Here is a 24,025-nt window from a genome sequence, read left to right on the forward strand (position 1 = left end):
TTTCGGTGTTTTTTTTTTTTTTTTTTTTGAAGTATCCTAGGGATATCCCATTGCTTAAAAGACAAACGTACCTTAGCATCTATATTTTTGGGGTCTCAAAATACATGTATCTCAGTATTTGTACTTCCGATTATTTTTTGGAGTACCTCTACCCAGCCCTCGTTCTTGTGCTATTCGCTGCCTACTTCTCACATTACCGTGCGCACCTGCTTCGATGTACTATACCACCTTTGTCACTCAAAAACACCCAATTTTGTTACTGAATGTTTTCCATAGGCTATTGTTATGAGGGCTAACGATTCACTACTGATTTGATCTATTTTCACACAAAAGTTTTTCCGCCGCTCCAGATTTCGTTCCCTGATTTTCCACCCAAAGTATAAAATCTGCGGATCCTGGGTTCCATCCCCATCCTTGCTTGTTTCGGTCTGGATAAGAATCGCATCGGTGTGTCGTCGTGTATCGCTACTGCGTGGTGCGCGTTAAAGAGCCATGGCTAGCAGCCGTGCTGTACTGGCTAAATTTCCCATCTACTGCGCAAACCAGTGCCGCCGCAGCTCAAGGGAAGACCGACCTTACGCTGTATATACAGGAACGTCAAATTGGTTTTCGTTATCCAGTTCTTTTCTCGGCACCGATTCACTAATGCCATCTTCGTCTCAGAGAAGAATGCGTTAGAACATGTCCTCAACCTGCTCAGATACAAATGTTTGTTCGATCCCAGAAATACCGCAATCCCTGCCACTCCAGAAATACATTTGTTAAGCCTTGTATTCTACCCAAGATGCACTCGACACACATACCACTTTTATTTTCTTATCCAGACTAACCAATGAGAAGAATGGTCAGTGCCTTAAACCCAAATATAGGAGCTCTGAAATATTTTATCGCCGGAGCCACCGGACCATTAGAATATGGTAATATTTGCACTTCTCACTGGTTGGTGTAATTAAATGAACACAAATCGGTGAGTGTTCTGCGCTCGTTGTTGCTCGGTATTAACTGGGGGAAATTCAAGGGTTCACCATCAAAATGACATCTTATGCCCCGATGGGTCTTCTTTACGGGTTCCAAACGTAATCCGGCAACACAAAGCTTGAGAGGGCGTCCTTTTTTCTCGGAATCCCCGCATTTTCAATAACGAGTGTCATATTTTCAACGGGTAGTTTCGCCGCGTCACTACGTGCGCCATCCTCTCAGAGTGATGAGGAAGCCACTCGCTGTTCATTCTCCGCAGGGGCCTGAAACAGGCCCTCACCGCGTTCCCAAGGCTTCATCCTCAAGGCAGGCTTCTCTCAGACTGAAAATAGAAACCCCGAAACCTCTTTCCGCTGCATTTCTTTACTTTTCATTACAGTCTCCTTACTTATTACATGACCTGTTCAATTCCAAACAGTGTCGCTAAACACGACACTAAAGTGTCGACGTCCTTGTAGAGCATCTCGGGAATCAATCGTAGGAATACTGAGAACAGCCGAAAGCTTTTTCTTTGTTACTGGTAGGCTCCTGCAGATCTCGGGTTGGAGCTGTGTGAAAGAAATTAAATGCCCGGCTTCCGTCTCCCACAGTGAAAGCAGAGAACATATATATATATATATATATATATATATATATATATATATATATATATATATATATATATATATCCTGGCTCCGCCGTTTTTTTGCTTTCGGCGGGTTCCTGGAAACTTGGATTCTTTAATTCATCGGATTAAGTACGGTTCATTCATCTGCACAATTTCCTTTATATCCTCCTCGGAGACCACGTACGATGGTGGGAAGTGCCCGTGTTGTATATATATATATATATATATATATATATATATATATATATATATATATATATATATATATATATATACATACATATAGTGGGCATGGTGGCGGGAGGCCGAAGGCATGGGTATATAACAGAGAAGAAAGAACCCTTATTGAAAACAGCAACAACGGACAATTTATTCTTCGACGTTTCGGCCCGAGTCTGGCCTTCGTCAGGAAGCTATATAGTGTACCTATATGTATACCATTCTTCTTCCTATACCTATATGTATACCATTCTTCTCATTCAAAATCGCTCCCAAGCCTACCTCTTTCAAAACACCTTAGCCTCCCACATCATTCGTTCGGGAAATTTTCGGTAACGGTCCTTGAAACCGGATTTAAGTCAGACCGCGAACGGGAGCAGCGCGAATCGTATCTCATATACCGATTCAACACGATCGATAAAGGAATAAATGAAAATCCAGGGACACTTGCAGCGATTAAAACGTTGTCTAAGAATTAACAGGGATCACCATTCTCACCCTGACCAAGTGGCACTGTATTGGCTGGTGGAATTGGACTATTATTTTGTTTGTGTGTGTGTGTGTGTACGAAACAGCGAGCCTTCCACACGCGCTTCTGTGCACATTGCGTCCTTTTTCGTTGGTCTACCCACTCATATGCGAGATCCGCTAATATTCAATTTTCATTTCTTTTCATTGGACGGCGAAGGAAACCTGCGCCTTCCGCGCTATGCTGTCCTGCTGCACACAATGTTACTCGGTCTTGACCCGAGGATGCGTATTTATTTGTATTTATTTTAAGTTTTACTTTAATGTTTTATCTTTTAAATTTGTGTTTTTAATTTTCTGTCCGGTACGACGACGGCTTTGCAACTATCCGGGGGTATTCGCCCCACCCTCCCCTGCGCCCCCCCTGCCCCGCGCTCTGCTCCTTGCTCCCCTCTCCCCTCTCTTCCGCGGCGTGCCGCGCCCGAGGGGACGCGGGGTGATCGTCGCGGAGACGGACGCCCACATCGGCTTAGCCTTACGGACAATTAGTACCGAAGATGTCGTTCCAGAGCCAGTGCCGTCCGTTTATGACCTTTTGTACCCACCGCAGTGTCGGAGATTTCATATACGCCTCTTTAGCTTTGAAACCCGCCGCCCTAACGTGCGAACGCGCTCAAATAAAACTTTTTGTGTTTTTTCTATATGTTTTTTTTACTTTTAGTTTTCGTGACGTCACGTCCTCCTTGCCCCATTGACCCCTTACTGCTTTGCACAGTCTGATGCCCTCACATGTATACCATCTCCTGACGAAACCGAGCCTCTCGGCGAAACTGTCGAAATACATGCAATAAACTCCTAGCATAGCAACTCCGCAAGTACGGATCTCTGACTTATTACATTTTCCCGGTCCATTGTTCTCAAGTTACTCTGCCTCAACTATATATATCTATATATATGTATGTCTGTACACATGTTGTTTCAGCGAAGACTGACAAATATATATAGATATATTTGTATAGGTGAAGTAAGGTAAATATAAAAACAATGGACCGGGAAAAGTTAATAAGTTGTGGTTCTCCTTAGGGCCACTGCCTTTGGGAGTACCACGTTCGCGGCGAGACGCTCTACCGCGAAGCGGGTTCGCACTCGCGTGGCATGCTGCTCGTCGAGCGGAAACAGACACCAGTCACGTTGGTAACGGTGATAAACTCTGTTTATTTACAATGAAACAAAATAACAACAACACAGCGGCTATAAGCTGGTGAACGCCGTCGGTGTGGAGATCGCCCACGGCCGAACGGTCGTTCTCAAATGTACAAAGGACGGGGTAATCGCTCACCGGTGCGCCGGAAGGTTCCCCGTTGTCGCCGCCGCCGAATCCCAGGAAGAAGAGAGAAGCGAGACTGCTGTCCGCTGGATTCAAGATATCGGCGGGGGCGAAGTGGCCAATCAAGGAGCGACACGTCGATCTCCTTTGTGCGGGGGTTCGTTATGGAAATCGCCCCAAGGGGGAGAGAAGGAAGCCACTCACAGTGGTAAGCAGCGCCACCTCTCGCTACGTCGGCGCGGCCGCCACGGCGCGCCAAAACGCTGACGCGACAGAATGTTGAGGGATCACAATCCCCACAAAGTCAAAGATGCGTACTGTCGGAGTTACTAATTCGGAGTTTATTATGATGAAGAGCGGTCCGCGTTTGAAACGTCGTAATAAACTCCGAATTAGTAACTCCGACAGTACGCATATTTGACTTATATATTTATATATATATGCAGGTATTTTTGCCCAAGACCATATGGGTGGGACAATCGCTGCGATTCACGAAGCGGGTAGACAGAATGATATCGGTTTGCATCCAAATCTCAATCTGTGCACGGACGTTCAGCTCGCTCATTGTTCGCCGGATAGAGCGCGTTTTGAGTAAGACGATTTTAAAAGTATGGAGTGCTTGATGCGAAATCCACTGCTCCCAGAAAGGGTTCCGTCTGTCCTTCCGTGCATGCACCATGGCAGGGCATGTCAGCACAGCGACTTTGGTTACGACAGCAGCACAAGTGAAACAAGGCATGCAAGAACTTACTTCGAATTACAGCCATCTATAGGGAGTATTCACTGGACGCCATATTTGTGGGTGCTGTTTAGAGCGCATACTCGGAACGAGCTCACATCAATAGGCGGCTAAGTCTGGCACTCTTGATTGTGCGGAATGCACGTTGCAAAAGAACTGTGGAAGCTCGCCATCAGCACGCGCTCACCATTCGCGCACACCGCTATGGCCGCCAGTGAATACTCGCTATATGTACTCATGCTCCATCACAAATCGAACACATTATGTCGTGAAGCAATGAAGAAGGTGCAGGCTAGTTGGTGTAAATTGAGCATAGTTGTAAACCCGAGACTGGGGCTACGGACAAGGGACTTCGTCCGTGTCGTTCTGTGTCTGTCCCTTGTCCGTATCCCCAGTCTCGGATTTGCAACTATGCTCATTATGTCGACGGCCTGATGCTCTACCACTGCACCTGCTGGACGACTTTCCACAAAATCCGGCTAATGTGCATGCCATAGCCTCCAACTATAGTCACGACATGCAGATACCCTCCGTAGTGTGGAGTGACATATCCAATAAAAAAGAATATTGTACTAAACTCGTCGAAACAACTCTCCAAATACTCAAATAACTTCTAAGCAAATTAAAAATGGGCCTTAATTAATGCACGTAGTGCATTATAGATGTTTGAAAATAAATACCGCTCAATTTTGTTTTTGCATCGTCTTTTATTGAAAGCACTTTTAATTTCTGACACAAAGCGTGTTACTCGGGTGATTGTAGTATTTTGGGCACTTTTAAGAGCGTATAAGCACTGCTTTCAAGATGTTTGACGCATCCACTCAAAGTGACTCGAATGTAAACAGTGAGAAACAATAATGCACGAGTGAGCTAATCTTTAAAGCCGAAAGAACATGGTAAACACGTTACCTGGAAGTTAGTGAAAATGTTTAGGCGAGCGTTCCAGGCGTCCCATTGTCCCCCGACTCCTGCTGTCGCGAACATGTAGCTCGACATTGAACGAGTAGTGAATGCAAACGAACCTGGTTTGCAATGGTTGGAACCCAGCGCTTGTTGTGCCTATTAATGAACTTGTCTAGAGCACCGTAAAAGTTTCAGGGGTCCTCGCCCGTTGCCGAATTCAACGAGCCTTAATCGAGTTCGACAGCGTGCCAGCATTTGAACAATCTGCATACGAGTTCATGCGACAGGCCTTCGCTTGAAGGCTCCAGTTTGTGAGTCCCAAGTGGCTAAAAAAACAAAACAAAAAAACAGGCAGTTCTTGTTACAACATCGCACTCTTCGCCAAAATATCGCAACGCCGGGCAGCTGAGTTTCTCAGTGTGAAACATTATTCCAACGGCAACGTTCTCTAACATCCCTCATACTGCGCCGCGAAGCAGTCAGCACACAAATTAATTTCTTTTTTTTTTATCAACTTGACACAATGAAAAGGTTAATTTTCAGCGTGCCAAGATTGGCAGGCGATATCAGTGGTAAAAAATCTGGACACCTTTTTATCACTGAGAGCATGTCTAACGGGGTTTGCTACCTTCTCCCTTCTCACAGAGAACATCAGGTGCTTTCCATGATCGGCGCTATATTTGTTTGCCTTGCCCACCTCTTAATTCCATAAAATACATAATTCGCCATTATTACCAATTTTAATCACTTGATGCCGTTTGCTTTGTTTCATTTTTATCAAGATTTAAAGTTAGCTCGCAAAAAGAAAAAAAAAAAAAAGCATTTCCTAATATAAGACAAGTTATCGGTACTTTGATACTCCCGAAAGTCAACTGTAGCTGTTTTGTATAAACCGATTTTTATAAAACCCGCATTCTTTTTGTCTAAGATCCTATTATCTTTTAAGCAGCATCACTGACTTAGTTTCCTCGAAACATCTCAGCAGCGCGCTTTCATGGCAAAAGGAATGGCGATTACGCATCCGTTTTAAATAAATGTGTTACAATTGATTACTCTATTACACATGTCCGCCGAGAATTCGAAAAACATCGTAAAAGTTTTCTTTCTTTTCCACTTACACTGCTATGTACTTATAATCTTGCCAGGAAACTTCTTACATGGTGTGTTTGGGAATTTATTAAAATCCACAAATACAGTACATTTACAGCGCGTTCTAGCGTTAAATGCAAGAAAAATTATTCTGAGTCAAAAACGTTAACGTTTTAGTTTGTACAATGTATATGTACGTCGATTTCTAGCTTCTTACTTTTTTTATTACTTAAAAAATCTTTTTAAGAGGTTTTCTTGTTTTTTTTTTACGGTAACAGGTTAGGATATTTTGGATTACAGTAAGAAGTACAAGCGAACAGATTGTTCAGCGTGGGCCAGAAACTAAAAAAAAAGCGAATCAACAATCTCCCGGGCGGGAAAACAGTACTTTACTTCTCCTGAAATTGACGTTTGACCAAAAAAGGCACTGGGTTTGCATCGTGGGGCAGATGAAGCTCGCTTCTCTGGCAGGGAGTATCTTGATCGCAGAAGCGGGGACACACAACACAAAAGCAAAAGTGGCAGGGTCAAAGCCCTCATCCTTTCTTAGAGAATAAGCACTCTCGGAGGTGCCTCGCAGCATACTTTTCCGAAATGCACCTGTAGGATCTATCTTTAGGTGATTTTAACCGCTTCGCTGGCCTCGTTGGCTAAACTTGCTGAAAAAAATAATACCATTCTGAGTACATTGCGGTGTTTTATTGCAAGGCCCTTCCAAGAGTGTATAGATCACCTGACATCTCATATCGCTTCACGCTCAGCTAATTACGCTGAGCTTTGGGAATTCATACACATAGTATTCGCATTATTCAAACGAGCACACATTGTACAAGCGTAAGGTGAACATCCACTGCAAGTTCTTATGCAAACCCTAAATGCAGATTACAACAATATTCGAGTCGCCGTGTAGTGTTATAACAATCCAAGCAACATTTAGCGCCGTTCTTCTGTTGAGAGGAAATTTACTAGCCAGATATTGCGCTTCCTGCTCGGAAGTTCGGTATGTGGACCAGCAGAAAAAAAATGTATCACGCGTATGGATACTTTTTTGTTTTTGTTTTTTAGAGCTACAGACATAGATGTGTTCTTGGTATAGAAATTACGGACACTTATTCAAAACTATTATGCAAGTGCCTTGGCAATCAAGCCGTGGCAGAATGACCCTGATCGTGGGTTTAGTTTAATGATATTTTCTTAAACATTTCCATGGCAGCATTCCGAATAATACTAGCCTTTCTGACGAAACTATATAAACAATCATTTTGGGAATGTCAGAAAATTCAAACCGAAACAAGGACACATATAAAAGTTATGACTGTTTTTGGCGTCAAATGCATGTTCATAATTCAGGTTGATATTTGCATGCACCAAATAGCATCGTCATCATTGCATGCGTAAAGCGTGTTCCACAAGGAGAAACGAAAGGAATCACTCACAAAATTGAGACGAAAACACGTTGTGACTAGCTACGTCTAGGGTGCGCAATAGGATGCTAATGTCACGACTAACGCATTCTACCTTCAACATGATTCATATTTACAATCCAACGTATCTGTACAAGCTTGGAAAATACTCTTTTTCTTTAGTATGACAAAATAAAATAATCATGAGCTAACATCTTAATTAGCCTCGCCGCTAGAAGAGGCCAAAAAAATCACGTCTGGTATATTATGGTTAGAAGGTGAGCACGTTGATGAAATTATACGTTGCTGAAAGAATAAACACAGTGACGGACAAGAAGACACATCTTCATGTGTATGCGCGTTCGTCCCTGTGCTTATTCTTTCAATAACGTATACCTTGCTTCCCAAACATTCAACTGGCTCGTGTCGAGACCATCCGAAAAACAGCAGAAATCGCACGCTTCGGGGATGTTACCTTTTTAATTGTCAAACATTGTTATTGCCACCCTAGCATTCATAGCAATTTTTTTGTTTGTTCCCATTTGTACATTTTGGAGAAACTACAAGAACTAGAACAATGTCAGGTTCCCTTTTCTTGGAACGCTTACCATTGACGAGTGTGGTTCATATTATCACTACCTTAAGAAAAAATAACAATATTCAAAACTGTATTGTTTAACAGAATTATATGTGTTTGCATTCGTGTTAAAAATCTCAGTTTTAACATATGAAGAGTCTGAGACAGTTACATAAGGAATAATCACCTCAAAATGCAGTGGCTTAAAGCATTAGTTGTTAAGTTGGACTCGGCCGCGTTCTATGTGCTTTAGATACTGTATTTATAAAGGCTCTTTAGAAAACGTTCTTTTTTATAGTTAAAAGCTTTCTTCGTACAACGTACTTCGGAGGTGTCAATAAATACTTATGTTAGTTATGCACAGGACTTTCTATAAAATACAAGTATTTTTTTTCTTATTCGCGCAAAAACAAGCACGATGAGTAAATCCAATCCGCGTTTCAAACTAGCCTAAAAAACTTAGCCTTTCGCAAGATTCTAAACCATCCAAAACAAATATCACTGTTTCCCTTTAACGTCAAGTAATTCTCCATGCATCAAGGTATTGGGTGCACAGATACCAATTCTGTTCACTGGACCCGAAAATAAAATGAGAGACACGAGTGAGAGAAAAAAAAAACGCGATTTCGAGAACAAATCATCCGAGGTTAACAGACTGATGTGACATCCGTTTTAGCTCACGGGAACGCTTCCTGCGAGCGGGATAGTTTATTTATTTGAGGTGATCTCACTGGCCGAGTACCTGCCACATTAAGAACCAACCACTAGCCATTTGCTCAGGCAAATAGCTTTGGCTCCAGAGAGAGAAACAAAAATCTCAAGTAGGCTTGCAGCAAATCATCTCGCACCTTAATCGCTGTGGGAGTATTTCTACACATTCGAAAGTTATTGCATGTATGCTGCGTCGTGATTCACAGAAAACACTAATCATTCGGCACTCTCTCTCTGTGAAGCCGAAAAGGAACCTCATGGGAACGTGGAGTGACAGCTCGCGTTTCGTTATGCCACTTATCTGTTTCGGAGCAGTCTGTGAGTGAAACGACAGTTGCTACCTTCATACAGAGCTTTTTTTCTTTCACATTTTCCCTATTGTCATTGAGAGCTTAAATAATGCAGGGCGTGGAAAATTGCATGCATCACACTACTATTTCTCAGCCAACAAGATTGCTGCATCCGACGAGAAGGATTCTAAAGATCGAATGACGGGACAAAAAGCACATAAAGGCCACACTTCTTGTCAGTGACTATACCAGCTACGACTACGGTTCACTTCTAGTCTATTACAAAGTTTTAGGGAAACGTTTTTGCACTCCCCATACGGTTCGATGAGCCCTCCAGTACGAACTGAGCATATTCGAACCTTCTGGGGTAGCTCACGCGCAGTTTGTACACCTGAGGTCCCATCGTACCGTATCGGATATGCAAATACGGTTCCCTAAAACTCCCTATTGACTAGCGAATGTAAAGGGCGAGCGGTACCGCGCTCCGATAGTTACTCCCTCTCGGAGACCTCCCATTTTTTTTTCGTTTCAAACCGCAGTTTAGACCACGTAAAGCTAAAGTTATCGCAGCGAAATAGACAAATTCTGACATTAGTCAGCACCGCTACCTGCTACCAGCGTGTGGCCGAATATCCCTACTGCGGAAGGCAGGTTAAAGAACCGAAGCTAGCAGTTTGAGCCCACGCTCTTATCTATGACAAGAACCACTGTCGCCATATTCTCGAGGACCGACCTCACATTGTCAAAACATCTAACGTCTAAATGTTTCATTTGTATTTGTTGCCCTAAATTAATTTAATATCATTTTGATATTGCAAGCAATCAATACATTGTATTGATTACTTTTTCCGTTATAAAAATGGATTAAAAGAAGTCCAGTGAATATTATATGGACCGCCTCCCGAATAACCATTCACCGAAAAACTTCTGATAGCTCACAGCATATTTAATAAAAGTATAAATGATCCTCAAGACTTCACCGACATCGCCGCTAGGTAAAGTGATTTTCGCAGCATCGTATCTTGACGTGCGAATATTTATACATTTAGGAAATAAATATTCGGAATCCCCATTGGTGCGATCTTCGATATAATTATTGTGTTGTAAGTATACAGCACATTCCTATCAAGGTAACCACGAGCGAAAACCTCTGGCCCTGTGCAAGAATTTACATTGACTGAAGTGTTAGAGGTTTGACTGCGTACCGATGGTTTTTCGCACACACTCTGCTTTCTCATAGGTCTCATTATTCGTCACGCGCATTTTTTTAAGTGAAAAAAACAGGCATAATCTTGGTTTGATAAGATCAGCTATGCCGGACCAAAATCCCTGCGGCGGTCATCCCGCTCGTCGCCACGGCGAAGAAAAGCTGCAGCGTGATGCTCCAGCCGACCAGCGAGGCGCCGGAGTTTCCGTTGTCCTTTCGGGAGTGGGCGGCCTCCTTCTGCATCACCTTCCGCTGACTCAGCATCATGTCAATCTCGTTCTTCATTGTCTGCGTCGTCGCGGTCGCGTCGCCCCGCGCCTCCGAGGCCAGCGCCTCTTCGGAATCCTCCTCTTCGATCTGGTTCCTGTCGTCCCGGTGTTCGAGGATGTCGCCCTCGTGCGGCGAAGCGACGGTGGTCATTGTCGTGCTGTCGACTTCAGCTTCGGGGTGGGAATTCTCGAACTTGGGCTTCTCGTGGTCTTTGGGGCAATTGAGCTCCTTGGCGCTAAGGCGGGCCACCTTGCTGCTGGTACCCGTCGCACCGTCGGCCGCTGCGAAGTCGCACTTGATGTGCCGCAGCTCGCGCCGGAAGTTGTCGTTCCTGGTGGCGTTGGCCAGATGCGCGATCCAGGAGATCCTGCAGTCGCAGCTGAACTTGTTGCCTGGAAAAAAAAAAAAAGATGGTACGAACGAGGCAATTAGACACGCTGCTAAAAAAATCATTCGTCGATCCAACCGCAACTAAGCAAGTTACTCACTTCCAGAAGTTATCAGGGATGTGAATTTTCTGGGAGCCTCACAGCAACATCCGACATTTATTCAAGAGACATTGCTTAGAAAGTCTCTTAAAAATATATCCGCTTTCACTCTGAGGATTCAGGATGACTCTATTCGAGATTACCCAACAGGCTTTTTTTTGTGTGTGTGTGTTTTATTAACTTACTTGTTGCAGAGTCTGAAATGTAACCCTTTGCTTCCCTCGCTCCTGATACATAAGAATTATTAATAAGAATTAGGTCTAAGAAAGATACAAAATTTAAATGCCTGCAAAGTGCGGCTGAAACCACTACTTATACTTGCATTCCGCCTTCTTAGGTGCAACAAAGAATGTGGTACAGCTGGCGTGTCTATCATTATGTACAGCAATGTACTATTAAGTGTTTTTTTAATGCTTTTTATTTCATGATGTTTAAGGTTCAATACTATAAGGCAAAGACGGCGCAGGATAGGGTGAGAATAAGGCTGGAGTTTTTTTCAGGTCTACAGATGAAGTTACTGAATCTTATTTCGCGTGACAAACTAATTCGTACCAAAAAAAAAAAAAGTCCACAAGTCTGGTCTTGATAGTGTCGTACCCCGATGACGGGTGGCCACAGATATTCGAGAGAACGATGAACAGCGGTTCTACTACGTTAGGTTAGATTACAGTGTTACAAGTGCCGAAAATTTCTTAAGGCACTTCCTGTCGACGTGTTACATATACAAAACAAGAGTAACTCTGCCTTCAGCGCGTGGTTCCATCAGCATAAAGCTCCTCTCCTCAGTGCAGAGAAAAAATATCAGCATAGTGTAACACAGAAGGGTACACTTTTCACCACTGCTTATTTGATATTTCCCAAGCTTAACGAGCATGCGTCTCATAGACGTAGTGCGAAGATATGACATAGGAAATCTGTGTCCCAGAAAAATTGGCACTCGAGGACGCGCCGTCCAAACACTGTTGTAAAAAACGCTACCTGCAAATTGAAGACTCTGACGCCACTTTTTTTTTTTTAGATGCGGAGCATCTCTTGCTCGGGCTATGTCCCGCGGCGTCGTAGTCCGCACTCACACTACGCGTGCGCAACTCTCCTCGCTGCGCGTGCGTTCTCTCTCTCTTCAACAGCTGCGCGAAGTGCACGCAGCTACCAGCTGCGTGCACTTCGCGTGCGTTCGCTTCTACTCACACCGCGCGCGCAGGCGCAACTCTCCTCCTCTAGTTTCTTCTCCTTCAAGTTTGAATATAAGCAGCGGTAGCGCGCAGAGCCGTGTATTGAGAGAGTTCGGTCAATGGGAGGCGCGGGGAGGGCCAGGGCGTGCACCAGGCTCGGAACGAAGGTTTGGCATGCTCTCTTGACCAACCAGAAGCCGAAAAGAATCCCCTAGCGGCGGTAGCGAGAAACAGTTCTGGTCGAAGCTATATGGTCGTATATGGTTCTAATAAGCGCGTAAGAGTGAAGTGTAGTAACTCTTTGTGGCTGAAAACAGGGTGCACGTGATGTTTCGGTCACAATCTCATAATCATGCAGAAAGATGTAAGAAACGAATGCTCCGCTCAACTCTGTTTTGCTCGGACAGAGTGTGACCGCTCGGACGGCAGATTCCCGGCCCTCGGCGCTCGGCGTACAGATTATGTCGATCGTTCCGCTAGTCGCACTCTTCCACCATCATTTTGGATGAGCATGATTGAAACATCACGTGTACCATATTTTCAGTCTCCGAGAGTTACTCCGATACAGTTATCAGGTTTGTTTCTCGCGACCACCGCCAGGGTATTATTTCCGGCTTCTGGTTGGTCACATTTGAATTTTTGAAGACGCCTTGGAACACGCCCAGCCCGCTTTCGGCCCAATGGGGCCTCCTCATTTGTCCCCTATACTTCCCAACGAATGGCCAAACTCTCTACATATACGGGTCTGGTGGCGCGCTGCGCGCGTTCAAGGGGAGGAAGTGGCCGAGTGGGCTAACGCGTCTCAGCTCGGAGCGTGGAGCGAAAGCTTGCGCTGGGAACCTCCTGGGTTCGAGTACCCGCCACCATCGCCCGTTTCGATCTGGATGAGTTTCGTACCGGCACGCGTTCGTGTGATGACTACTGCGTGATGCACGTTAAGAATCCCAGGTTAGTGCTTGTACTGCACTGACTAAATTTCTCATCTACAGCTAAGAGACCGATTACCCGTTGAGGCGCATCTCCATCAAGGCTGTATAAACCTAAAGAGCAAACCAATTTCTGCGCGCGTTCAGTTCACCGCTGTTGACTCCACTTCACTTTGTTCTTCCGATGAAGTGTGATGGAACGATGCTCCGCATCACCCCATGGTTCCCCTCGGGAAGATGGTGTAATTTTTTTATTGTGAAAAAGTGACAACTCTCTAGGAAAGTCAAATTTAATTAGTAAATCGTGTCTTCTTACCCCAACTTGCGCGTACTGCGGCTCAAATTATTTTGAATAACGTTCTTAGTCTGACGTAAATAATTTTTTCACGTATGTAAACACAAAGATACAGAAACAAAATAAAGAATAGCACCCACACATGGCAATGGCGCAGGGCGAACTTACAAAAAAAAAAAAGGGGGTGTTTAGTAGAGTACAATTCATACCCGGAAATTCCAAGGCCGAACACATAATGAGAACCTTATTAGAAGGCGAGTCCTGGGCCCTGGCTTACCTCTCTGCCTTTCACCCATCACTTCCTAATATGGAATATTAGAAGGCGCAAACAATTACTCATATTCCTTTCGTTTCATGGCTTATCTCTTTTTTATTCTTTATTTCTGCCGGAGGCCGCTGTCTCGCGCAACGGTGGTTAAAAAAGAAAAACAAACAAAAAAAAATAATTTGGCTTGACAATTTATTTTTAATTGTCACTCTTGAATGGCGTAACGCTTAATAAAGATAATGCCCAACACCGGAAAACTTAAACACAGATCCAAGAATACAACCGAAGTTAGCAAAAAGATATATTTTACAAGGAGCTTTCGGACACTGTACACCTTTTCGACCTCCAACGCATGGACGCTGCCATCTTGGAATTACGTGACACGGCCACCATAGGGTGGCTTCAAATCGTCGCTCCTCAAGCCCCTTCGCGCCTTGGCCAAGGCATTGTATTTTTTTGTTTGTTTGTTTGTCTTTTGTTGCGTTTCACCGAAATTTTCTGTCTTGCTTTGGGAAGCGTCTTATCTTACTTTTACTACCTAGATGCATGCCATCATTATGGGCATAACTTCTACAATTTATTTTATAACAGTTTATGAATATTTGCACCGTCGGTGTTCCGGATACGCGTGAGGAAAAGAGTCAGCGTTAGCCCTGGCGCACATTGACGATGTAGATGTTTCTCAGACAGGCGAGGGCTGGAGCCAATTATTTATGGCAGCGCAAATTTCTTAAGTAATAGTAGCTGAGTGTTAATGGCCGAATTAGAAGCGCGAGGTATCTTTATGATCACGCATTTATGATCTTAAAGAAGGGGGCAAATATAGTCAACGCAAGTAGTCACTATGTGTGTTTCTTGAAAGCATAGTGCTCAGCCATCATAACAAATTTAAATCAGTTGCTTTTGATTATAAGGAGGAATAATTTTTCCGATATAAACATTCGCTTGGTCTGTCTGTTTAGAATGAAAAAAAGATACGCATTGGGGTTCGGCTCATGTCTGCAGTCACACAATTTTCTTAAGATACCAAACCATTGGTGCCTCGTCAGGCGACGCGATTGCCATTTGCAGCAAGGGTCATTTCAAAGAGCGTGCCCGTGCTGTATCACATCCGACAGATGTTTTGTACCACCTGTCTCAAAAATGGCACTCTAGATGATTCCGCTTGGTTGCTTGGCGTTCAGATGTGCGACTTGCTGACACGCTGACATCGAAATCACTTGTTGGAAAAGTCCACCTTTAATGGCTGCGCTGCAAGCTTCCAGGCTGTGCATCCCTCATGTTTGAAAATGCGAGAAATATTTTATTGCGCTGTGCTTAAAAGAACTTCTTGCCGCCGTTCAAATCTACAGCAAATGTGTATGCACTTTGTTTACAGTCAAAATATAGACGTCATCTTCAGGCTAAACGGTCGTTGGTGGATGATTTGTTCATTTCGTCACCCCTGTACTTGGTATTGCTTACTGCGACTTCATCCTCTCCGTAGTTTTTCATATAAATCTTAACAGCGCTCGAATAAAAGAGCTGCTTTCGCCACGTTCACAACCCAAAAGGCACCAGTGCATCGTGCATCAAATATGAATGCTTAAACTATTTAGTCGTTTTTGAACAGCGAATCATGTAGATGACTCGTTGGTCGTATGTTTTTGTGTCGGCGTCCTGTTGGAAGAAAAAACCTCAAGCGATTGAAGCGAAAAGTGCATATATCTAGCATACAACATGCAGCGCAGCATTAGTTTCAATAAACAACAAGCACAAAAGAAGCATCCGAACCACATAATTTATAACAAGGCACCCCTGATAAGAATGCGAAGGACGTAGAGCTCACCGCATACGTTTCCCGATAAAAATTGCCTTTGCGCAAGCTGCTGCGGCGACTGCAGCTTGCAACGTGAGGAGTAAAGTCACTTGCCTTTCATATATAAAAGAACCCTCCGAGGAACTGATTTCATTGTTGTTGCAGCACCGCTATGGGTAGGCCATGGCGATTACCTTATCAACTCAAAAATACTAAAAAATACAAAGCATGCGTTATCTCTGTTTTTAACTGATATTTTTTGCGAATTCCTTTCGTCTGGTAACGTACCACATGACTGGAAAATTAGCCGTATTATTCCCATACATAGTTCTGGAAAACAAAATTCACCTTTAAACTACCGTCCTATATATAACTAACCATCATTTCTTCAAAAAAACATTCTGACATATCTTATGCTCCAATGTTATTATATATATCGAATAGAATAGCTTCCTATTCGTAAAAAACACGTGTAGTAAGGACCCCCGAAGAGCAGCATAAATACGAAACGCGGGAAAAAAAAAATGAAATAAAATGTCAAAACGATTAGCGGCGGCGTGCTGCGACCAGCGGCGGCATTTGGTATAATGCTGTGATTGATCGTTCCGGGTGATACCTCAGGTTCGCTGGCCAGCCACTTTTACAGCGTGGATTGGAGCCTCAACATTTTTTTTTTGTTCTTATTCGAATTAAATTTTTCTAATCATATTGGATTCATGTTTTATTGTAGCGAGCACTCCAAATAATTTTATGTAAAAGTACAAAAACCTGCATTTTAGGGTTAAGTGAATAGAATGGCCCACCGACTTTTGGGCAGTTCGTGCATACTAGGGTCACCCACGTAGGCTTACGGAATATCACACTACTTTTCTCCTTGTCGCCAAACATTATGTTCGTGTCTTCTTGGGGCTGTTAAGTGCGGTCGTCTTTCTGAGCCTCGGAAATTCGGACCCAATCTGAATAAGCCACACGTAGATCATGGTAACGCGTCATCGCACTGAAAGGCTTTAACATTTACGCCAGTGTCCTTGTACCTGTACGCGAAACTACCAGTTATGCTTTTTTTATTTGTACCTATCTCCGACAATAAAATAATCAATCATTCTAATTTGTGTTGTCTCAAACGTGACTCTTTAATACCGTCGCCACATCCGAAATTAAGCGTCGCCGCCATCTAGTTGAGGCAGTGCGAGCCCGCGGCCTGAATTGTCTGGCTATTTTCTGTTTTAGAATGCATAATCGTGCTCTAAAACAAAAGGAGAAACGTTTATTTAGAAGCTCGTTAATAGAAATAAAAACACGACCGGTGCTTGGATACAGTTATCAATCGTAGGGGTAATAAATTAAAAAATAAATAAAAATAAATTTTTGGTCAGTTAAAACTCATTTTACTGGTGAGTGGCTTATGAAAAGGCACTCATCAGCCCATAAAAATGCGGAGTTCATTGCCAATTATCGCCCTATTTCTTCGACCTGTAGGTCGTGTAAGTTATTGGAGCATATTGTAAATAAACAGCTAGACAATTTCATGGATGAAAACAATACATTAAGCCCCAGTTAATACGGTTTCGTAGAGGGTTGTCCACATCAACCCAATTAAGTTAATGTTCGTATGAAATCTCTGGTTATGTGAACGATCTGCAAGTGGATGCCGTTTTTATTGATCCGTCAAAAGCTCTTGATCTCGTGCCCCACTATAAGTTAGTTAATGTACTAAGTGACTTCTGTGTACATTGATTAATCATAGGATGGATTACTGCATATGTCAGAAATTTACAGCGATTCATTGATGCTAATGAAAGTTCTCAAAAATTGTTAAGAGGGCATTCCGGAGTTCCGCAGGGCTCTGTGTTGGATCTCTTGTTTTTTTAAACATTTGTTAAATATTTGTTTTTTATCAGCAGTAAGGGGTGAGTCAAAATAAGGATGTTTGCTGACGATTGTATAGTTTGTGCTCCTATAGGTATATTCAGTAGATGACCACGGGAATATAAACAATATCTTATTTCGTAACTCATCATGGTGTTGTAAAAATAATATGAGAATTAACATAACAAGAATCAATGCATTCATTTTACAACAAAGAAAAATATATGATGTTTTGATCATGAGCTTGACGCTAAAGTTCGCAGTTATAAGCACCTAGGTGTTATTATCTCGAGCGATTTGAAATGGAATAAACACGTGGACCACATCGAAAAGACAACTAAAATTCGTTATTTATGTAGAAAACTATATAAATCACCTCCTGTCTTTTGGTTACAATGCTCTTGTAAAACCGACACTATATTATGCGTCCGAAGCCTAGAACTCATGGCAGGTCTCTCTCTCTCTCTCTCTTCAAATCAACTTGAAATAATTCAATCACTTACTGCCCGTACAATTTTTCTTTTTCAGAAGCGCGACATTGGTTACGGCGCTAAAAAAACCAAGGTAACATGCAGTCTTTGAAGAATCAAGAAATCTGCCAGCGGCTGAAATAATTTGTTTTAAAATTTATTTTGATATTTTAAAATCGTCAGTTCTAAGCATATAAAGCCAAAAAGCCATCGTTCCAAACATTTGCATCACCCAAAAGTGCTTACTCCAATTCATGACGGCAAAAACACATATAAAAGTAGTTTGTTTTTGTACAGGCTCTAGATCTCTGAATTATTTCTTGTTTGCTGGTTTCCTTTGTTCGTGTTTCTCCAGTATGTTCTTATAAATATTAAAAAAACAAAAAAACTTCCCGAGTAGGTTGTTGCTTTTGAGAGTTTTGGAATTTGTAATTGCTTTAAGTGTATTGTTTAGTAAGCAAAACATTCCTTGTCGTTGTTGGGATGTTAGCGTGTCACGTTTCTTTTTGATACTCCTATAGGAGATGCGAGTTCGTAAGCGTTGCGTGCATGCAGTGAAAGTTTTCCTCTGTATCGTCCACTCCTTCCTCGGCCCGTAATAGGGCTGCCAGTGTTGTGAAATAAAATCAAGTGTGCGAGAGGTCGTTTTTATAAAACAATCTGTCACCCCCACCAACTTGTTTTGGCTCAATCAAAGTAGAGTAGTCAAAACCGAGCTCCACTGGCGAATGGACAAATAATGCAGTGCGTAAAAAAGTGAGCTTTGGTACTCATGCTGACAAGAAATATCTGCTTTACAAAATTTGCAAAATGTATATACTACATGCAACGTGCACATTCTTGGTGCAGAAGCAGGTTCGCAAGCCTAATGAAGGGCGACATTGCATTCATGATGCGGAAGCAGAGGGACGTCTCTGGTCCCGACAGACGTGGTAGAGGATGTTAATGAGAAAATTCTGGAGAACGGACGCTTTTTAACTTCCTGTCTTGCAACGTGTGTCTTTAACAGTTTTGAAACCAGTACTTCACGAAATGGCTATAAAATACTCTAGTAGCACAAGTTCTTTATGATGTACTTCCATGAGATGACTATGTTTGCGCCACTATATCTTGAATTCTCTAATATGAAAAGTGATTACATTAAAATATAGGTTAAGGTATGGAGCATTCATGCTGGCGACGTCTCTTCTAGTGTTCAAAGGGAAGTTAATTTCTGAACATGCATTGTAGATGTCTTCATAATTATATTAATATAAAATGAAAGATATACAGAAAACAATATATTCCTAAGTTTTTACAGCAATGCGTTCTTTATAAAAAATACGAATTATGTACTTTATCTTAAGGGTTAATGAACAAAAAGACAAAGAAAAGCCAAGGTGCTAAACGACGCTTCCAGATGTAAACTACATAAAAAGAACAGCGAGTGTGCGGGCGAGCTTGTGATAATTAATCATAATGTAACACCTGAGACTGTTGTATATAAAAAAAAGACTAGCTGCGTTTGAGACGTTCTACTGACTTTTTGTTTCGACTTGAGAGTCTTTTTCAATTTTTCTGCACCACCATATCGGGTGTTACATTACGACCTAATGATGGGCAAGCTACACATTTTACAAGCTGAGCCCATTATTAAAGCGTTCACATAGATTTCTTGTTACAACACAGGGGCATTCAAGTATTGCCACTTTTTACCACATGCACAAAAGTAAATAAATGATCAGGGCGCAACAGAAGTTTTAGATCGCACCAATTGTAAAGGATGATTTTTTCCAAATAAGAATAAGTTCACATTTGCATCATATCGAGACACGAGTCGAAACAACTATATTGTTTATCAAAAATATTATATAGAGCGTAAATTTGATAGTCAAGTTTCGCTATCTCATCTCTCTCAGAATTACGCGAAAATATAAATTATAATAGAGTAAGCTATGTTGCCACCATATTGTCGAAATTTTGAATTGCAATCATCTTGCAGCGTAAGGATTGTGCCAACTGAAAAAAGTAAATTTTATGTATTATAGCGTAGTGCCCGATGTGGTGCGACTCGCAAGAAAAGTCTGGCACGCTTCCATAGTACTCAGCATACACACGTAAATCTTTAATCTTGAAACTGAAATATATATATATATTTTAATGTCGTCTTTATCCAGGAGTGATAATGCATAGTTTCTGGCAGATGGATATAAATCGTTATTTTTTGCATGTATCCAAGCTACCTTGATGACTACATTTTCATAGGGTGGATGTGCGAATTACATGCGGGCTCTTTGTCAAGTCAGGCAGTAATATAGTTATGTTTATTTACATATTTTCAAAAGGCACCCTTCAATATAATGGTTATTGTGTCCACTTGTTTGTTTACTGGAATATATATTACGCACGCTGTTTCAGGTGCATTGAGCTGTAGTTTATTTCAAAATAACCACTCAAACTGTTTCAATGTATCTTTTCAAAATTTACTTAAGAAGCCATATGACCATTTCGCTGAAAACAAATTCGTGTCGTCTGCGTACTTATATATGCAGAAGACGATACAAATAGTTATTTTGAATTTCAGTATAGACTAATAATACAGTCAGCATTCTAAACTAAGTTCATTCATCTAAAACGTTAAGTATAATATTTGTCTCTTTAAGAAAACACGTAAGAACTCATAATGCAGCTTCGTGCAAGGAAATGTTCAGACATTTAAAGAAATATTTCGACATAATTTCACACTAACTGCAGATCCAGTCGAGTATATAATTGAGTTACAGCTCTGGTAGAGCATACACCCTTTTCCCGACCCGGACCTGATTGATCTAAGTTCGTATTCATCTCGATGACTGAGGAAGACTGCAAAATTGCCTAAATAAAATAAAATAAATTATTACGGTTGTCTGTTGCTAACAAATTACATTCTGGGACAACAACACAATCTTTGAAAATAACCCCCCCCTCTCCCCTTGATTCCCAAGAAGATGCAGCTCAAGGCGCTGGGTACGGTCTACACGATATCAATGAAAACATCCTTAAACATTTAAACTACGAGCACGCAACCATAAGTATCTACACAGAAACGTGCACGCACACAAGACATGCTGGCACGGAAACTTGGAGACAAAGACTCGTTCACAGATGATCACAAAGAAACAAACACAAATGCATGCCTCCGCGCAAATACACAAGCAACCTACCTTCAGACGCGCAAGCCAAAGGAAAACATAATGAAAAAGAAACACAGTGAGTAGTATACGAGACTACTGTCTATACAGACTCAAAAAGAAGCGATTTCATAGCGAAAACAGATGTGAATCCTTCCCACGTTCATTAAAACGTTCCGCACTGCAGACCACAGCGCCGTGGAGGCGAGAAACCTTAAAAAATACTTCGCTCATTGAAGCTGACGCCTGCATAATCAAGATGATTTATTTGTCAAAGAAATAATAATAGTAACAATTAATAAAAAGCCTGACCGAGCAAACTTCTTTACGAAAGAAAACACTGCCCTTATTAGTTGTGAACTGGGAGGAAAAAGAAATTGGAATATACGCGAAAAGGATTAAGCCGGCAGAATAGCGAGAGAGGCAAGCTGTTTTGGTTCTCTGTTTTTGTACACCCCACTAAAAAGGAACTAAATGTGTTTTTGTTTGTTTTTTATTAAGGCACTGAATTTTCTTTTATTTTTTCAAAAGTTTAATCCTTCGATGCGTCACTTTTTAGTAGAGGTTGAATCTACCGAAGCTGCCATATATCTTTTTTTCTGCGAGAAGGTAACATTTTAAACAAGTTTAGAAGCTCTTTCAATCGGTTATAGGGAATAGATTTCAGTTACGCATTTAACGTGCAATCCGCAGAGTCGACTAGCATTCCGCAATATAAACCGAAAGGTAGTTAACACCAACAAGGCTTAGTGAGGCACTAAGTTTTTCGGTTGTTCATGGTTAGAAAATTTATTGACAAACATCAAAAGACTATAATGACAAGTATTATAGCCAGTGAGCGTGAAGAAAACAGTAAGGTCGAAATATCGCTATTCCTTTTCGCCTCGGAACGGCGTTTCCCCAATCTCCCTGTACTAACCATGTATTCAATAAAGAAACAACTCAGTTAATTTAGCTTTGCAATTGCTTCTTTCTTTTTTGCATTTCGCTGAAATCAAATACTTACGGGGTGTGATTGTGAACATATCATTAACTAAATCTTGCTCACATGCTGTAGCGGACAGCGTTGGAAGGCAAGTAAAGAAATTAGAGGATGGCGGGTATCCACTTACGCTTATCAAAGGGGTGGCAGAAAGATTATTACGGGAACTTCGAGGAGAAAAAAAAAAGAGTGATGGTAAGGAAGGAAATAATGTTGGACCAGGCGTCAGACCTTATAGAAACAAAATTTGCCATGGTTTAAAGGAAGCGGGGGAAAAACTTGGGGTTTCGGTACTACTCGCAGCGTTTCAAAAATTGGGTAAACTGTGTGCAACTGTGGAGCAGGGGGCTCTGGGGAAGGTGTCTGTAAGATAAGGAAATTGAATAGATTTGTAGAGTGCATGGAAGGGGTGGCATACTTGTGGGAGGGTTTACATAGAACAGTCCGGGCGTTGCCTAAATGATGAAATCGTCGCCCGCGGGTCTGGCGGCGCACCGCAACCGATGCGATTGTGTCCCAAAGTTTCAGGAAACAATTGTCTTGAGCCGGAACCGAAACAAAGTGACAGTGGAAATTTCAAAAGCGTATTTTATAAAGAAGTGCGGTTACGACACATACGCTACCGCCCCATCGATTGCGCTTTATGATACAGAAGTGGCGCATTTACAGTCATTCGATAGGCCAAGCTAATAAGTATAAAAGTAGACTGGTAGGACGATGTGCGTACATGATATAGGTGTTTTATAGATAAGGCATATATGTTTTTCTTGTTAGATCAATTCAAATCAAACCTCAGCTACAAGTGGGCTCTTGGTGTTTGTGTGTCTTCTTTAATTGGTCCTCGTCTTTTTACCACTGTTAATCATCACAATGTATCGCCACTAGCCCAAGTGAATACCCTTATACAGAACATATACCTACTGACGCGGTTCACATATGTTTTAGTCTTGATCCGAATGGTGACCTTCACATTATGTTATACACCATTGCTGAAACAATCAATAATATGTTAACGTGCAAAATAATTAAAAAAACGACGAAACGTAAGTTGTTCATACGGCATATTCTGCGATGGGGGATCGTTATAGAATTGGAGGTATTTAAGAAGAGAAGCGGGGAAAGCGTCAAAATTATTGTTATCCACATGTTATTGCTTTATTTTTGCGTCAATGTTCTACCAGGCACGTAGCCAGAAAACATGGTCTTACTGAGCATTGCTCAACTTGCGTGTGCCGACAAACCGCCCATGTGGTACATATTCAGCTTCGCTAAATAGATCGAAGATTTATGTATTGTTACCTGCATTTATCTATACGACATGACAGAGTCAGCGTGGGTACGGTATAAAAGTTACTCCTTTTTTTCGAGTTTTTCTAAAAGCATCTTAGATATGCTAGAAGACAATATGTTCTCCCTCTACCGAGCTCTGCATTTATTTCCATTACTTCCGGGTCGTTTGGTTTCAAATCAAACGCACTGGTCGGGGTGGATATTTGGATTTTCACACTTAAATATATGTAATAGACCCCTGTCTAGGAAGAACAAAGCCGCTCAAAAAAAAATGTCTCAGAAAAGTTGCGTTTTACAAAAAAAGGAGCGCACGTGCTCAGCTTCAATCAGCGCTTAAAGTATAGGAGCGTACGAGCTCCTACTTTTAACTGCACTATTAGAGAAATTTGACCCTCAGTACAGTTTTCAGACTGAAGCGTTAAATATTTGTGCCACATCAAAAAGAAGAGTCGTGTTGGAAAGATGAACGCTTTTGCCTAAATTAATACGTCCACCCTATCGTCCCCACAAAAAGATCCACCACGAGTTC

The 24,025-nt window shown here is 42.0% G+C and overlaps 1 protein-coding gene across 1 annotated transcript in view; it reads right to left on the minus strand.

The window, feature by feature from the left end:
• Positions 1–8,231: 8,231 nt before the first annotated feature.
• LOC115327660 (connectin-like) overlaps positions 8,232–24,025 on the minus strand; it is a 245,187-nt gene continuing 229,393 nt past the window's right edge. Inside the window, exon 3 of the mRNA XM_029988694.4 lies at positions 8,232–11,181. Within this exon, the coding sequence (XP_029844554.2) occupies positions 10,619–11,181 (563 nt within the window). The 3' untranslated portion in view covers positions 8,232–10,618. The remainder of the gene's footprint in view (positions 11,182–24,025) is intronic.

This window comes from Ixodes scapularis, unplaced genomic scaffold (genome assembly GCF_016920785.2).
Source record: "Ixodes scapularis isolate PalLabHiFi unplaced genomic scaffold, ASM1692078v2 PGA_scaffold0__279_contigs__length_252992795, whole genome shotgun sequence".
Taxonomy (NCBI): Eukaryota; Metazoa; Arthropoda; class Arachnida; order Ixodida; family Ixodidae; genus Ixodes; species Ixodes scapularis.